The 18,829-nt window shown below is 34.5% G+C and overlaps 1 protein-coding gene across 1 annotated transcript; it reads left to right on the forward strand.

Annotated features, from left to right (window-relative positions):
• Positions 1-2,720: 2,720 nt before the first annotated feature.
• Positions 2,721-8,484, forward strand: LOC129910986 (uncharacterized). Its single transcript, XM_055988607.1, has 3 exons — positions 2,721-3,135; positions 3,203-3,289; positions 7,243-8,484. The coding sequence occupies exons 1-3, from the start codon at positions 3,076-3,078 to the stop codon at positions 7,387-7,389; spliced, it is 294 nt and encodes a 97-aa protein (XP_055844582.1). The 5' UTR covers positions 2,721-3,075; the 3' UTR covers positions 7,390-8,484.
• The last annotated feature ends 10,345 nt before the right edge of the window (positions 8,485-18,829 follow it).

Genomic DNA, 18,829 nt, shown 5'->3' on the forward strand with positions numbered 1-18,829 from the left:
CTGAAAGAAACACTGGCTGACATTCACCAACGGACAAGGACAAATATAAAAGCGTCTAGTGACAGGATGAAAACAAGATATGACGCGCGAGCGACAGCAACAGGGTTTCAAGAAGGAGAACTTGTGTGGTTTTACAATCCCCACCGACAAAAGGGACTATCACCGAAGCTACAACAAAACTGGGAAGGCCCTTACACAGTAATAACCAGAATCAACGACGTGGTTTACCGTATACAGAGAGGGGTAAGAGGCAAATTAAAGGTAGTTCATTGTGACCGTTTACATCGTTATAATGGTGAAAGAAGCAATGGAGTTGTTCGGGACGAACAATCCTAAGAGGGGGGCAATGTAACGATGAATTACCGAACTACTTTTAAGATAAAAGTCTGAACACTACCTGCTACAGTAAAGGTAGAAATGTGAACGGACCTTTAGTAATTAAGAAACTACCCTCTGAACGCATCCAAAGAAATTCCCTCGACTGCTGAATATCCCAAAATATCCCACTGGACTGGAAGTATGAAGCGCCCCCTCTTGGAAAGGAAGCTTCGAGAAGCAAAGACGAGAACCTTCGAAGACATTCTCGAATTCCGAATTTCAGGTATAAAAGGGCAGCGTGGACACCGACCGGATACAGTTTAATCTTGAAAGTGAAAGAGTACAGTACAAAGTGAAATAAAGTGTTGCGAATTGTTAGTAGTAAAAAAAAGTGATTTAAAAGTGTGTTTGTTTGAGCGAATAATAAAAGTAAATTGAGTTGAAATAAAGTGTGTTCTTATTTGAACGGAAATATAAGTGGAAATTAAATAAGTTTTATTGTGAACCCGGAATAAAACATTACAATATTCATTAATGAAGTCAAAAACTTAATCAGTTCAAATAGCAGAAATGTCAAAACAAAACATGTCCGAGCTAAATAATTCAATGTCAAAACCAAAAAGTGTCCCAGCTAGATTATTCAATATCAAAACCAAAAATCAAATACTAAACTTTGTAATTTCTGTAAAGCTTCTATAAATTCATTAAGAAGGCTTTTCCGAAAATAAGCTTTTTTCGTTTAAGTTTCCTTAACAGTATTTAAACAACTTATTAGAAGTTGTTAAACAAGTTCGAACTTCTATAAGCAATTAAATTCTGAAGCAAGCTCAATACAAGCTGTATAAAAAGAAGTACCTGCGAGATCTCAATTTATAGAAGCTGTTGTGCTAGTTGGGCTTCCATAGTGAAAAATTATTGTATTTGACTGTTTTACAAAATTCCGTTATTATTTTTCACTGCCTTAAGGCCCAACTATAATAGTCGGAAGGGTGCGTACGTTGACGTACGAAAATTCCCAAATACATGCAACAGATTTCACAGCCATAATAGCGGATTGCTCGTTTTCGTTCAGTTACTGTTCTTAAAAAAAAAAAACTTTTAATGAAAGTTAAGTGAATTCATTTTTCTGTTTCACAAAACATTTATAAGTTTTGTAATTTTATCAAAAAAACTTAAAAAAGATTTAGGGCCAATTTTTCAATAGTCAGATAAACCTCAGTTAGAGCTTATTCCTAGGAATTAAAGTTTTTTTTTATATTGACATTTATTCTTCTGATAGTCTAAGTGACGATTGAAAAATCAGGGCTTAGTGTGTTAAATTTCTGCCCAACACCGTTAAGAATGTGAAATGACTGGAAACGAAGCCTCTAAGTAGGATTACGATTTTGTTTATCATTGCTCAGTTCTCTGGCACACCAAAATAAATTATTATACAAAATAAATCTTAATCAATAGGAGTGTTTTTTATTACAACCGGTCTTAACTGGACAAAAAAACGCAGTATGGGCTAAGCAATTTACATGTTAAATACAACAACACCTTAGCCCCTTGGGCTTAGTTGTTTAGCCCGGAGATTTCTCTGGGCTTAACTTTTTGAAGAGTTTTAAATCTGTGCCACCAAACTAATTTTTTCATAAATTGTTTAGAATTTGTTTAAAAACGTGAAAACTCACGTTTGGAAGGACAAAATGTATTAAAATAGTTTTGCTAGCATACATTTTTGTATCTCTTTGTAAAACATATGAAAAATACAAGAAAATGACGAAAGCGAAAAATATGACAACTCTAAATTTTTGTTGTGTCTACTGTTTTCGGAACATTCAATATACAGTGCTGCCAAGATTTCAGGTTAAGCCCCGAGGCGTTTTTTTTTTGTCCAGTTAAGACCGGTGGTAATAAAAAACACACCTAATTTAAAATGTGTTTTTCTATTTATTTTTACATAAAATTTTGCAAGTCTGAAAGAAAATGAAACATGAATGTTCGAAAACAAAAACAACTTGGCATAATAATGCTTCCGTTCTGTTAAAACAAATATGGGTAAACGGATGCATTTGACAATCGGAAAGAAACGGTTCGTTCGGTTTTGACATTAGCTTCCGTTGCCGTCCGTCTATTATAGTTGGGCCTTTATTTATCGTACTCTTGCCGTGAAAACTCTCCAATTTTTCGCTAGAGCTGCGTACTGAAAAACAAAAATCAAAACGAAATTTTTCGTTCAAGATTCCGGTAACGAAATTTTGTATGGAATATTTCTTTTCGCTTCAGGAGCGTACTAGGCTTTAGGACAGCTTTATTTTTAGGACACTTGTTCTAAATAAAATTTAGAACTCGATAACATCACTGGAAAACTGTTCCTATGGTTATCTCACTTACTCTACTGGGTCCTTTCGCATCTGTCAAAATCGATCCTTTTTGCTTTGCTTGTGCCGTGTCGGTGTGTCTGTCTGTCATTTTAACCTTCATCTTCATACAACACAAGAAACAAGAAGTGAACATGAAAAATGTTGTGCTTAATTTATTTTTGAAACATTATTTTTATATTCAAAATTAATTCGAGTGAAATATTCTTATTGTTAAAAAAAAAGATTGAAGCACAATTAATGCATTACCATGTAGTAGATTTTCTTTGAGTTGGAAAACAAAATCTGCACTTCAACTTCTCAAAATTTATTTCTCGCATTTCAAAAGACTGCTCTTGTCAGAGCATATTTGGAAGACGGGACAAGAACGTGGGGGAGTTCTCTATCCTGCAAGATGACTCCTTTTGATGATTTTGCTTATTTGATAAATCATGTTCTCTTGGGAGAAGAGCCGGTGAGTTGAAATTGCAAAATTAAATTCATTTAAAACCGTGTTGATAAATTTAATTTTTTTTCTCAAGACCATCGAAGATTTTATTCTTCTGGTTGGAACTCTGGTGGCGTTCGTAGCTTTTATACTTTGGTGCTGTTTTCCAATTCAACCAAAGGTAAGTGTAATGTAGCAAAGTCCACCTTTTTTTCTTACACAACTCTTTTTCATTTTTCCAGCAATGGAATTAGACAAAAATAATAAATCTATTTTGAGAAATCGATTTTTTTTTCTATAGTTAGTATAGTTGATTGTTTAGACAAGGTTCTATATTTGTTGGTGTAGGATCAAATTTTGTACTTTATTAGAAATTTGCAAAAATATACCATTTATTTACTTGATAATTGCTAATCCTTCAAAATAAATTTCATTTGGGATGGAATTAAAGGAAAAAAAAAAAAAAGCTGAATGTCTATGGCAATAAATATTTAGGTTATTTTTTAAGGTAATACAGTACCTAAATTAGTGGAAGAAATATGAAGAATAGGTTTTCGGGACCTGTACTCAAGCGGATACAATGGCACAATGCATGCTCATATTTCTATTAAATTTTAAATCAGAACAGCTACGTCCGACATTGGCCTTAAGTGTAAATTGATGGGATTACGGTTGAATTGCTAAAGGGGAGGTGCTCAAGAGATAAGATTGCATCTGTAATAGACCTATCACCTATAACTTTAAAAGTTCTATTTTGGATTCGGTCCAAATAGCTCAAGTAGGTTTTAGGATCACCGGCCCAGATATGGGAAGCTGAGGTTAATATCATCAGCAAAAAAATTATTAAGTGGATCAGAAGTTTCATACAGTAGATGATTAATTAAAATGAGGAAGAGAGCGGTGACAAAATGGAGCCCTCTGGCACACCAGCGTTTATATTTATGGTTTCAGGTTTGAATCTATTCATAACAAAATGAATTGAACGGTGCGGACCGTCATTTTTAATCCAAAGAAGAAGAGATTCATCAATACAGAATGCAAGCATCTTCGATATGAGAGCTTGATGCCAAAATCTATATAATGCTTTTGAAATTTTTCTCCAAACCGATGTAAAGATTTGTTCAAATGATCGGTGAGATACACCATCAAATCAGCAGAGGATCTATTGCTACGAAACCCGTACTACCGGTCATTGAAAAGCTTCCGTTCTTCATGATATTTCTTAAGCTGTCTGCGTTTCCATGACCTTGAAAAGAAAGGACGTTAGTGAAATGGGACGATAGTTGTAGAGTGAGGAGGATTCGCCTTTTTTTTTTTGGGACAGGCTGGACAAATGCTGTTTTTAATCAACTCGAAACGTCTTTGAACACACATATTTTCTCTACTCAGGTCACAGTGCTATGTCGTATTGCTAACATGTCTATTTATTCAGTTAAGACATTGTCGGCAGCGTAGTTGTTTAGCTTTTTATTTCGGAAAATGGTTTCCACTAGTAAATGCTACAGAGGAAACTACTTAGCGCTTGAATAACGTTTAAGGCTGTGTATAATTTCGCAAGTAATGACGAACGATATCACGATGAACCTGTAATAAGTCTTTGTTGCTGCTTTATACCATTTTATGCAACTTCCATGCGTTGACAATCACAGAATTAATCATTACTGTAAGAGGTGGCCACCACCACATTTTGTAGAGAAATTCAATTCGTTAATTATAATTAATAACACGGTGTAACACTCAAAATATACGCGGGCGGAGACCTATCAGGTTTTGTAGAGCTAGTCGCACTGAATACGAAACGGTATTTGAAAATCCCCTAACACCCCCAAAATCTGAAGTTACGAGCAAAAAACGGTTTTTTGGACCTTCACCCATTGAAAAAATTCTAGCTTCGACAATTTTTTTACCCATTTTCGATTTTTTTACCGTTTCTGATAGAAGATAAATATACCTTTTCAACAATGTATAAAATGTCTTTTTATCTGTCTGGCCAAAAATAGTATTAAATGAGTTTTAAAAAACTTTTTTTCGCCTATTTTTAACTTTGAAATCGATTATTTTAAAAACTATTGGTTATGTTATATTGATTTAAAAATTAGAATCAAATGTACAATTTATCATTTATTACTGTAAGTGTTGCCGTTGTTTTTTAATAATTTTTTTTTATTTTGATAATTTTTTTTTAGAAAACTGCCCCTCCCACCTAAACGGGGGGAGATAGACCCCCCTTCCAAAGAAAAAAATGTTTGTATTGAGCTCCTCTATAAAAACCCGTTATCAAATCCTGGCGCCCAGGTTATCCTACTACGTGCCGAAACAACATTTTTGTTCTATACCTAAAAGTTCGAATTTCTGTATCTGGGTTGAAATCGAAATTTTTTTTTTCTAAGCCAATTTTGGAGTGATTTTCATAAAAAATACCTCGATTGATTGGAAAATAGATATAGTTTATGAATATATTTTTTAAATAGCATGTTGCTTTGAAAACATATACTTTACATTGATGCCGAAGTTGGGCAAATGACGAAAAAAATGGAATTTTTGAACTTTGACAGCTTATAAATTCTAAGTGGTTTAACCGAGTTACATGTTTTATACATTGTTGAAAAGGTATATTTATCTTCTATCAGAAACGGAAACGGTCAGAAATAAAAAATCGAAAATGGGTAAAAAATTGTCGAAGCTAGAATTTTTTCAATGGGTGAAGGTCCAAAAAACCGTTTTTTGCCCGTAACTCCAGATTTTGGGGGTGTTAGGGGATTTTCAAATACCGTTTCGTAATCAGTGCGACTAGCTATACAAAACCTGATAGGTCTCCGCCCGCGTATATTTTGAAACCTCATTTTTGTAACACCGTGTAATTATTAATGGCTTAATGAAGGTCAACGTCTCCCATCCCTGAATTTTACTATGCGATTATTTTGGGCTGCTCTACATTCTTTTTTAGGTAATTCCATGGTTTGGCAGATTTTTGTATGCTCTTGTTTGTTTAACTATTCACCCTCTATAGGCACATCTCTTTTTTGTGACATGACAGGCATTTTGGCTTTTTTATAGAGAATGAAAATAATGTAGAATTATATAAAAAAATAAACAATGTGATCTGAAGGATGGGTAACTTTGTGCAAAAAAATAAACATCAACTGAGTGTCATTTGCTTTTTTGCCATACGGTCGTTTTTGGCTCCCAATTGATGCAAATAGCTATATTTACTCGGGAGAAACTAATTTTTGAAGCCAAATCTTACAGGCTTGTCTCAAATGAACTGCTTTGAAGATTGGCTTCTGTAGTATTTAAACATCGACTCATCAACCGAAAGTGTTTCATGTATGAGGTTTCATTTTTTTGCCATTTTGTCCATGAGAACCAAAATGTTCATATCAGCAAGGTGGAGATATTTTTTTATTTACTTGAATTCGGTTCGGGACATATTGTTTGTATTAGTTAGTAAACGGATGTCTTCCAGTTCATTTTCTTTCTTTGGCAAGGAGTGAAAGCTGCTATAAGCAACACAATGTCAAAATTGCTATGGCTTTAAGTTGTTTCAACGAAGTCTTAGACGCATCCAAAGTTTTGAAAAACTTGATGGTTTGATGCTTTGAAATTTCATATCAATATTTTCCTAGAAAAAATGTGTACCTTTTCAGCCAGTGTACTCAAGCGAGTACATTACTTTTAATACGCATTAACAACCGAATCTAAAAAACTAAGTACTTTGTTTCGTGAAAAGAAATTAATGTAAGAAACTACACATCTTTCAATATGAATGCACTTGAATGACTTGAATGAAAACTAGTGCAGAGTGCTCAAGCTTCATTCGTCAAAAATGCATCCTTTAGATCTCGCGTTCAATCAAGAGTAAATTCCTCAATAAGAACGCCAAGTTTTCATCAAAATGCCCTTTTCTTTTCCTTGCATATTTGTTTGTATTATCTGTTGGCTTCAACTAATTCTATTTTAATGCTAACTTCTATGTTGTATTTTCGTAAAAACTTTTAAAGAGCTTATGTTTTTTTCTTTTTTTTCACAATTGTGATCATTAATGACACTTTCGCGAAATGTTACTACAATTTTTTCATAACTTAACACGAATATAAAAAATATTTAATTCCAAATATATTATTTTATTCACAGGACAACAGCAACCATAGACAATTTTCATGTAAATCGACTCAGCATTCAATTGCTTCTGCTCAGCTGCACAATAATTACAGTAAGAACTCTACAGCTCATAATAACTATAACTTACAAAACGGTCATGCATACCATTGTTGTACTTAGCTATTAAGTCTTTATTATCAACTTCTTTTTGCTACCATATTTGCAAAAAAAAACAAAATTTTTCTAAGTACTCTATTTTATTTATCTAAAATCTTGAACTCACTTAAACCAAAGCAATTTTAAAAGTTTGTTTTATAATAGACAAACAACAATTTATTATTAATTATTATATCTTCATATATAGATATACACATTATTCATAATTATTATGTTTAGCTTATTTTAAATAAAGCGAACAAATATAAACAACAAATCGTATTAATTTGCAGACTGATAATAACTGATAATATTTATTAAAAAAAATATACTTATGTATTATTAACAATTATATTAATAAATTAATTAGAACAACATAATATTTAATAATTTGTTGCTCATTTTTTATACATCAATTTAATTGCAAATGGTAAGGGCATTCAAATGCAAAATGTAAAATATTCTGACTAAATGCAAAACAAGTATACAGGCACAAACCGTTTAAGAAAATAACTCTAATTAAAAATTATGAGTAAAGGAAACATACATATATACCATTATATATATGTTGTACATATTAATATTTTTGTACTTAGTAGTGAATAATTGAATACAATGTACATATGTATTGAATTATGTAATAATGAATTATTATAAAAATATATAAACAAATAAAATATAGCATTAACAGGGAGATGACAACGTGACAAGTAAACAAATTAATTATACATACGTATTTCGAAATAATAATTGCATTAATCTAATATACAAAAAAAATTACTCATTATGCTATTTTGCAATAAATTAAAACACTTTTCCAATATTCTTAATAATAATAAAAAAAAAACACTCAAAAACACCTTACCTACCGTCAGAACAAGCAATAATTCGATCGTTTACGAACATTTTACTAAGGATACAAAATAATCTTGTTTTTTTTATTCTTATTAATATATAAAACAAAAATAAAATGTAATTCAATTTAAACAGTTTTCTAAAATTATATAACACAAAAGTCCGATGTTTTATTTTTTAATCCTTAAAAAAAAAAATGAATGCTTGACAATGTTTATTCCAGCTTTACATTTTTGAATGCATGTATTTATTTAGCTTTAAGGATTTAAGTATTGAATAATAATTTAATTATTTAAAAAAAAAAATATTAGAAAAAAATGTATTTGTTTTCTTTTGAGATGAACCCAATGCAATAAAAAATATGACGGAAATATAGTACAGACTATAATTGAGGTAGTTACTTTATTAACATTATTAACAAAATTTACACTAGAGCTGATATTCATTTTATTTTGGATTTTTTTCATTTTGAAGAACTGTTAAAAAATTAAATTTTATTGGTGGACATTTAGTTTTAAGGGGGGGTTTCCATAGCATTTTAATGGAAGATGGTTGACTAATTGTTGTATTACTTTTGCAGTTTATAAGATAATCTTATGAAACTTACTTTTTTGAAAAGGTAATAAACGTACGAATATTTTTGCATCATTTAAATTTTAGAAACATTTCTTGTGCGATTTTTATAAGGGTCGAAAATGATTTTTTTCCTGCAAATTTAGATTGAATCTGAATTTTGCTTGGGGCACCGTTGTTTATAAACTTTTTATTTATTTTTTTTTGTTTTATAATGATCAAATGTGTTTTCATGCAGTACGCGAAACAGATTTTTTTTTTTTTTTTTTTATTAGAAAAAAAGCTTCGTTAATTTGTTGTAATTTCATGTTTTTTTACTCACTCTTCTTAGAATAACTTTATCGTTTATTAGTGTTTTTAGATGAAACAAAAAGAAAACAATAAAGGGAAATTAGGAGAATCCAAGAAAATTTCTAAAATTTAATTTGAAGTAAGTTTGAACGGTTAATTTGAAGGAAATGTGTCAAAATGCACTTTTTTAGCATTTTAGTCGTGGGGCAAAGCGTGATTATTTTTTAAAATGTTTTTGTATTTTTTAATGAGAAGTTAATAAAGTTGTTCATGCAACCCGTTTGCCAAAAAAAAATATTTTTTTTATTTACACACTAAAAATTTGATTTTAATAAACCAATATTTGCATTCTGTTTTTGAGGAAGGGGCAGTCAAAGCATCCACAATTTATTTTTATTATTTTTTTTCATTATATTTCAAATCAGTTTCAAAAAAAAAAATATATATTTTTGCTCACAGTGTTTTTAATATAAATTGTTGAAAAAGTGTCTATTTTAGCTTTTTTTACTTTGAAAATTCCATTGATCACGCACACATGCAAATTTAGTTCAAAAGAATGCCACGCATAAGCTGGCGCTGGTGCACTCTTTTTTTCTGTTCTTTTCTATTTATTGAAAAAAAACTTGCTCTTGCGCTCTCATTTCTCGTTATATTTTGTTTTTGTTTTTTGTGTTTACATAATATGTACTTTTTTTTTTTGTTTCCTATTTTCTCACTCAGGCAGGCAGAAATCATTCATGAAATTATGAAGATGCTGCAGAGAGTAGGTAGATAGTAGATATGTTATGTATTTTTTGCAAGATCATTATCTTTTGTTTTCAAAAAGGGTTGTTTTGTTCTTGTTGACTCTTGGGTTTTTTCTAACAATTCATTTCGTGTTTATAATATCGCACCCGCGGTTGCGAGTTGACACTTTTGGGTTTTTTTTTTTGGTGTCAGCGAAATTCTTTGCATTGTGTAATATTCACATCGCTCGTGCGGGGATATAGGTAAAGGATTAGATATGTGGTATGCATTTGTTTGTGTGTAAAAATGTGTATTGACATTTGACATGTGCTTGTGCACAATGATTGATTTCTATATTTAGGTTGATTTCTGGGTTGTATTGTTTATTATACTACACTCGCGCGTGCGTGCGGGGTTTTATAATATAAATATGTCGTTTTGTTTTTCATTGTCTTTGTTTATATGTTGCGGATTCGGTTTTTTTTTGTAGGTTTGTAGGTATAATAGTTATATTTTCGCGGGGGAATGTGTAAAGGGTTATATAAGTGTATTTGTGGTTAGAATGCACTTGATGGTATTTATAGAAATAGTTTTGAATAGGTGAAGATGCTCAGTATGTTTCCTTAGCAAAAAAAAAGTTTTTAAAATTACACCTACTGAGGAAACAAGCAAAAAAGTAGCTAATGCCTATCTGAATTTATAAATAAAATATCAGTTTGAAAAAATAGATCATTTTTTTTTTCAAAGTGTTGAGCTTGAAAATTATTTTTGAAAACTTCCCTAAACTTTGATTACATAGTTGAAAAATTAATTTCAAGGTTTAAAAAAAAGTAACTTATAAGTTATTAATGCTGCCTTATTTTTGTTTCCTAATAATGTAGGTATAGGTAAATAAAAAACAAAATCGATTCAACTGAGTTCATTGCATTGGTGACTCTAAAAAAATCTTTATTAAAAAGGTGTTGAAAGTAAATTGGATTGATATCGAGTCCATCCTCAAACAACATACAGATAAGAACCTAAACATTCTATATATTGTAAGTAAATACATTTCCATGTCAGCCGGCACGCGCGTGTGCGAGATAAAAAATTGCTCAACGAAGAACAACTGAAAAGTGAGCAAGAACCTGAAAACCAATCCTTCTGCGCATCTACTCATATTTTTATACAAACTACACAAAGGATACTGTCAAGTATATTATATCAATGCACCCATATAACACATCCTCTACCTGCTTCTCCGCTGAACAACTATAATTATTATTATAATGCAAAAAATTTCTCTGATACACAAAAAACTCAAATGCCATCCACAACAGCAACATGGAAACAAGTTTTCATTTCAAAAATAAATAGGTATACACTCCAGAAATCTTTCATGAAAATATTAAATTTCAAACCAGTTTTCGTCCACAAACACCATATCCATATAAAGATCTATGTAGTATACCTACATCCATTTGCATGTCACCCCGCACGCGTGAGTGCGATGGCGATCTCACAAAGAGACAATGAATGAAAACCATAACCAACATCCTGAGAGTAAAAAACCAGAGAATTCGATGGCGAGAGAGCGAAACACATTCACTAATACACACAAATGCTTTTACATGAGATTTGACTTTGCTGAAAAAGGGAACCCAGTCTTAAGAGTGAAATATGAAATTTTCTGTAAGATTTATAACCCTTATTTAACTTAATTTATTGTTACACATAATCAAGTATGTCATGTTATCTGCGGTCTATTGTTAAAATAATACAAAAAAGGATACTTAACTTATTTTAACAAAACCAGCTTAAAAAAAATTTATTTCAGCAATCAAAAGGGGATATTGCCATCGCCATTCTTAGATCCATCTTGTTGATTTTGGTTTTTGTTTTCCTTTTCCTTGGAATTCGTCTGTAGGTACCAAGCTTATGCATCAAAAATATTTTTGAAGCATTTGGGTCATAAATACTGTAACGATGAATTACCGAACTACTTTTAAGATAAAAGTCTGAACACACTACCTGCTACAGTAAAGGTAGAAATGTGAACGGACCTTTAGTAATTAAGAAACTACCCTCTGAACGCATCCAAAGAAATTCCCTCGACTGCTGAATATCCCAAAATATCCCACTGGACTGGAAGTATGAAGCGCCCCCTCTTGGAAAGGAAGCTTCGAGAAGCAAAGACGAGAACCTTCGAAGACATTCTCGAATTCCGAATTTCAGGTATAAAAGGGCAGCGTGGACACCGACCGGGACAGTTTAATCTTGAAAGTGAAAGAGTACAGTACAAAGTGAAATAAAGTGTTGCGAATTGTTAGTAGTAAATAAAGTGATATTTGTTTGAGCGAATAATAAAAGTAAATTGAGTTGAAATAAAGTGTGTTCTTATTTGAACGGAAATATAAGTGGAAATTAGATAAGTTTTATTGTGAACCCGGAATAAAACGTTACATTGGTGTCAGAAAAGTGGAATAAAACTTATTTATTTGTGCGAATCAGATAATTTCGCGAATAAAATAAAAAGTGCGCGTGTGTTTTAACAATAAACAAAGTGTAAAACATTTTGAAATAAGTAAAAGTGCTCGCGTTAAAAAAAAAAAAAAAAAAAAAAAAAAAAAAAAAGTTAAAATGGGTAAGACATTAAATCAGTTAAGTTTGACTGAGCTGAAGGCGGAATTAACTAAACGAGGTCTTCCTACTGCTGGATCGAAAAATGACCTCATTATTCGCCTGCAGGATTATTTAACCCAGAAAAACGAAGATTTGGATACATTTCAATTCGAAGTTGAAATGGTAGAAGAACGAGTAAGTACTAGTTCCGATATGTCATCCATGATGGCTGTTCTCCTTGCAAAATTTGAAGAACAGAAAGATCAAATGGAACAGCAACGTAAAGAACAAAAGGATGAACAAAAGAATCTTCTCGAAAAAATGGAGAAACAAGGCAATGAGCAAAAGAACCTTCTTGAAGAACAGAAAAACCTCTTAGAGGGAAAACTTGCTGATTTCGAGAAAAAGTTCACTGCTCTTGACGAACGTGTCGAAGAAAAGCTGTTGGCGATGGACACAAAGTTCAAAGATAAATTCCAAGACATGGCTAAAGAGTTGGACAAGGTTCGAAAAAATAAGGCCCGAGAAAGTTCTGGTGAGTATTCAAAGAAGAAGGAAATGCATCCACCAACCTTTGATGGACAAAGTTCTTGGTCGATCTACAAAAAACAGTTTGAGGCAGCTGCCACAACAAATGGCTGGGATGACGAAGACAAATGTATAGCGCTGACTCTTGCTCTTAGAGGTCCTGCTGCTGAGTTGTTACAAACTTTACCACCAGAAAAGAATGGTAACTTTAACGCTCTTGTCCAGGTCATTGAAAAACGCTTTGGAGATGGCCATATGCAGGAGGTCTTCCGCGTCCAACTCAATACAAGAATCCAGAAAAGAGGAGAAACTCTGCAACAACTCCAAGCTGATATTGAAAGGTTAGCTCATCTGGCATATCCGACAGCAGGAGACGACATTATCAATCAGTTTGCGACAGAAGCCTTTGTTCGTGCTGTTTCTGACATAAATCTTCAGCGAGCGATACGAACAGCTGGAAAACGTTCCCTTCCTGAAGCATTAGCGTTCGGCGTTCATCGGGTAAGAGAAGTTGCATTGGAAGAATGCTCTTGTCAAAAACTCGCATTCCAAAGAAACCAGCGGGACGGAGCTGCTCGATGCTGGAACTGTAACAAGACCGGACATCTCCAGCGGCAGTGCAGATTGCCACCAAGAAGAACTGCTTGCCAACACTGTGGAAACAGGAATATTGCCCAACAACAGGTAAGCGATACAACCAACGCTCATCCTCAACTTGATTCCCATTCGGGAAACGAGTAAGAACCAACTTCGAGGGGCAGAAGCTGGTTTCTGGTATCGATGGCCCCAGAACCACAATTCAAGTCTCACAGACTAAACGAGACAACAAAAGTCTGACAGTGGAGGCGACCATAAACAACAAACAACACGTGGCTACAATTGACACCGGTGCCACCGCCTCCATTGTACGAAGAGACTTGGTGAAGATGACATGGCTACATAACACCAACAGCTACCGTCTGAAGACCGCCACAGGAGAAGCAGCAAGGGTGTACGGTGAAGTTCGTCTTACGATCCGTATGGCAGAACTAGAGTTTTCGCATGTGTTTTTGGTGGCAGATATATGTGACGAGTGCATCATTGGAATCGACTTCATGAAGGAGCATGGAATCATTTTGGATATCGGTAATCAAGTCCTGAAATACAGAAATGTAGAGATTCCAATGGTCTATGGCACTGAAAACTCGAAATCAATTAGAACTGTCATCAAAGAAGACATGTGCCTGCCTCCTTCTTCAGAAGTTTTTGTGTGGACCAAGTTAAAGGGGAACTTTGGAAGCCATCGATACCTCATGGTTGAACCAGAAGTTGAGCAAAGTTCCGAAAGCATCATCATCGGGAAGACTCTTGTGGCACCAAAGAACAACATGGTACCTGTACGGATACTTAACATCAAACCGTACCCAATCAAGCTTAAGAAAGGAGAAGTTGTTGGGCAATGTGAATCTGTGGCCGCAATAACTAAGATCAACGAGGTGGATACACAGATGACTATGAACTCGGAGAAACTAAAGAAACAAATTTTCAATTCAGACAACTTGAGTCAACATCAGCTTAATGTTGCGGGAAGGCTTCTTCACGAATATGCTGATATCTTCTCTTCCCCCAGCGGGCAGTACGGCCGAACACAACTGGTGCAGCATCGAATCGATACAGGAGATGCTAGGCCGATTCGTCAACCATCAAGACGTCTTCCCTTGGCCAAACAAGGTGAAGTCGAAGAAATGATATCGACAATGAAGAAAGATGGGCTGATCGAAAATTCCAAAAGCCCTTGGGCATCACCGGTAGTTCTCGTCAAAAAGAAAGATGGAAGCACTCGATTTTGTGTCGACTACCGCAGGCTGCATGATGTGACGAAGAAAGACAGCTACCCACTGCCAAGAATCAGCGATACTCTAACCTGGAAATCTTGCCTAGTCTATTTGGATGATGTCATCGTTTACGGGAAAACATTTGATGACCATTGTGAAAACCTAAAGGCTGCATTCCAGAGGCTACGAGAAGCACAACTTAAGTTAAATCCAAAGAAATGTGCACTTTTCAAGACCGAGGTTAAATATTTGGGGCATATCATCTCATCCCAAGGAGTAATGACTGATCCAGAAAAAGTTGACACTGTAAAGAATTGGCCAACCCCTCAGGACAAGCATCAACTTCGGAGTTTCCTCGGTCTGGCAACGTACTATCGACGGTTCGTGAAGGATTTTGCGAGAATCGCCAAAAGCTTGCACCAGCTTACGGAGAAGGGTAAACCCTTTAAATGGTCAGGTGAGTGTGAGAAAAGCTTTCAGGAACTGAAGCTACGGTTATGTGAAGCTCCTGTGTTGGCCTATCCGACTCCAGGCAAACAATTCATCATTGACGCAGATGCAAGTAATGTTGGAGTTGGTGCTGTTTTATCGCAAGTTCATGACGGAGAAGAAAAGGTCGTTGCCTATTTCAGCAAGGTACTCTCGAAACAAGAAAGAAACTATTGCGTGACCAGAAGGGAACTTCTAGCTCTGGTATTGGCAACAAAGCACTTCCATAAGTACATCTATGGACAGAAGTTCCTTCTTCGCACAGATCATGGTGCACTAAATTGGCTTTTGAACTTCAAAAATCCAGAGGGTCAAGTAGCAAGATGGATCGAGATACTCCAGACGTATCAATGTCAGATTCAACATCGAAGAGGAAAGCTACATTCAAATGCAGACGCATTATCTCGGCGCCCGTGCAAGCAAGACTGCAAGCATTGCACACGGCTAGAGGAAAAGGTAGTTGTCGCTGTAAGAAGAACGAGAGCTGATCCCATTTGCGGCTGGAGTAATGAAGAACTCAGGATGGCCCAACAGGAAGATTCGGACATCGAACCCATCCTTGCATGGAAGGAACATGAAGAGAAACCAGAATGGGCCGACATCTCCGACCGAAGCCCCAATCTCAAAGCATATTGGGCACAATGGGACTCACTTCATGTGCAAGAAGGGTTACTCAGGCGTAAGTGGGAATCCGCAGATGGTAAATCTTATGTAATGCAACTAATCGTACCTCAGTCAAAGGTTAATGATGTTCTCCGAGAGATGTACGAGGGAACTTCTGGAGGCCATTTAGGCATCAACAAGACGCTGGAAAAGGTACGCCAGCAATTCTACTGGTTACGTATGAGAGAAGACGTTGAAAAGTGGTGCCGAAAATGTGATACTTGTGCCGCTAGCAAAGGACCAGCTAGAAAAATGCAAAGCAAGATGCATCAGTACAATGTGGGCACACCTTTTGAGAGGATTGCAATAGACGTGGCAGGTCCTTTTCCCGAAACCAACAAAGGAAACCGGTATATCCTCGTAGTGATGGATTACTTCAGCAAGTGGCCTGAGGCATTTGCCATCCCAAACCAGGAAACCAAAACAGTTGTGGATAAAATTGTCTTTCATTGGGTGAGCAGGTTCGGAGTACCCATGGAACTTCATTCCGACCAAGGAAGGAACTTCGAATCTAAGATTTTTCAAGAGGTTTGCTCACTCCTTGGCATCAAGAAGACGCGAACAACACCGCTTCATCCACAATCTGATGGGATGGTTGAGCGATTTAACAGGACACTTAAAGAACACCTGTCAAAAGTAGTCAACGATAATCAACGAGACTGGGATCGACATATTCCATTATTCTTGATGGCTTATAGAAGTGCAACACATAGTTCCACTGGACATACACCATCGGAAGTCCTTTTTGGTTCTACAATACGGCTGCCAAGTGAGATAAAATTCGGATGTGTTCCAAATGAGCCACAGGAAATAGATGAGTATGTTGATAACCTGAAAGAAACACTGGCTGACATTCACCAACGGACAAGGACAAATAAAAAAGCGTCTAGTGACAGGATGAAAACAAGATATGACGCGCGAGCGACAGCAACAGGGTTTCAAGAAGGAGAACTTGTGTGGTTTTACAATCCCCACCGACAAAAGGGACTATCACCGAAACTACAACAAAACTGGGAAGGCCCTTACACAGTAATAACCAGAATCAACGACGTGGTTTACCGTATACAGAGAGGGGTAAGAGGCAAATTAAAGGTAGTTCATTGTGACCGTTTACATCGTTATAATGGCGAAAGAAGCAATGGAGTTGTTCGGGACGAACAATCCTAAGAGGGGGGCAATGTAACGATGAATTACCGAACTACTTTTAAGATAAAAGTCTGAACACACTACCTGCTACAGTAAAGGTAGAAATGTGAACGGACCTTTAGTAATTAAGAAACTACCCTCTGAACGCATCCAAAGAAATTCCCTCGACTGCTGAATATCCCAAAATATCCCACTGGACTGGAAGTATGAAGCGCCCCCTCTTGGAAAGGAAGCTTCGAGAAGCAAAGACGAGAACCTTCGAAGACATTCTCGAATTCCGAATTTCAGGTATAAAAGGGCAGCGTGGACACCGACCGGGACAGTTTAATCTTGAAAGTGAAAGAGTACAGTACAAAGTGAAATAAAGTGTTGCGAATTGTTAGTAGTAAATAAAGTGATATTTGTTTGAGCGAATAATAAAAGTAAATTGAGTTGAAATAAAGTGTGTTCTTATTTGAACGGAAATATAAGTGGAAATTAGATAAGTTTTATTGTGAACCCGGAATAAAACGTTACAATACATACATATGTATATTATACTTCCTAAATTTATTTTGTTTTTTTAAGAAATCTTTTCTAAGCATTTACATAAAGTGTCACCATTAGTAAAGAAAAGTAAACAAAACTTGCATAATTTGTTTACATTTTGTTCCTGTAATTTTTTATATAAAGTAACTTCTTCCCTATATGGAATTATGTCACAAAATCAGTTCCATCTCGATTTAATATGAAGATTCGACAGTAACAAACGTTTAAAAATTTTAAAAATGTGGTTACATTACAATTAAAATGAGGGGATAAAAGAAAAAAATTACTGCAAAGTTTTATGTCTGAAGTATTTCGCAGAATGTCATGTTGCCGTATACCGAGGATAATATACCAATGCCTTTGAAATATTCAAAGCACACGACAAACGTTTCTAAAATTCAAAAATTTAATTATAGTTTGCCCGTTAAGTTTAATTTCACTTAGAATTTGTAGAACTATGTTATCGAAAAAGCAAGAATTAGAAATCAAGGATTTTTGAGTTCAGAAAATATGGGTAGCAATATTAGTTTAAATCTTTCGAAGGTTTTTTTAGTTTATAACTCATAGGTGGCAAAATCGTGTCCATGTCACTTAAATGGAATTTATAATCGTCACTCAACTTGAGAAATATCTTAAGCATTCCCTCCAGCGAAATCCTTGTTCACTGTCATCACTCAAGGCAATATTATTTGTCAAGTCAACCTCTGAAGAGTAATTTCCAGTTCGCACTAGTTAGGAACCGCTTAATTTTTTCCACTCGTTAAATATGACGAAGGAGATTTTATATCTTTTTTAATGTTAAATATAGTTAAATCGCGACAAACAGAAAATAAAGCCGATACCGAATTATTAAAAGAAAACATATTTTTCGATGAAAGTTCAACTAATTTTATCCTTTTCCAGGGAAGTTAATCGATGTGCCTATAATATCACCAGGAAAAAAAGGTTTAATTCTAATTTATTACTTTTTTTTATGATATGTGTAAATGCAAATGGTATGCATTAACAACAATTTTTGAAATCTTTTTTTTTATGGAGTTAGCAGGTTTACACTCTATCTGGATCACGGGAATAGTAAAACATTTTTTTATTTTAATTTAAATTCATACAATTAAATTTCTCGAAATTTACAAAATAAATATAAAACTTAGTGTGCCTTGCGAAAACTCAAATTGTAAGATTTTTGAAAAGTTGTAGATTTTTACAATAGAATAGCAAATAAATGTTACACATACGCCATAGTGACCTGT

The sequence above is a fragment of the Episyrphus balteatus genome, chromosome 2 (genome assembly GCF_945859705.1).
Source record: "Episyrphus balteatus chromosome 2, idEpiBalt1.1, whole genome shotgun sequence".
NCBI lineage: Eukaryota > Metazoa > Arthropoda > Insecta > Diptera > Syrphidae > Episyrphus > Episyrphus balteatus.

Excerpts from the sequence above, each read along its gene's own strand:
- LOC129910986 (XM_055988607.1), top strand. The coding sequence starts at position 3,076 with ATGACTCCTTTTGATGATTTTGCTTATTTGATAAATCATGTTCTCTTG. Across the intron at positions 3,136-3,202 it reads TTCTCTTGGGAGAAGAGCCG|ACCATCGAAGATTTTATTCT; the intron begins GTGAGTTGAAAT and ends TTTTTTCTCAAG. Across the intron at positions 3,290-7,242 it reads GTTTTCCAATTCAACCAAAG|GACAACAGCAACCATAGACA; the intron begins GTAAGTGTAATG and ends TTTTATTCACAG.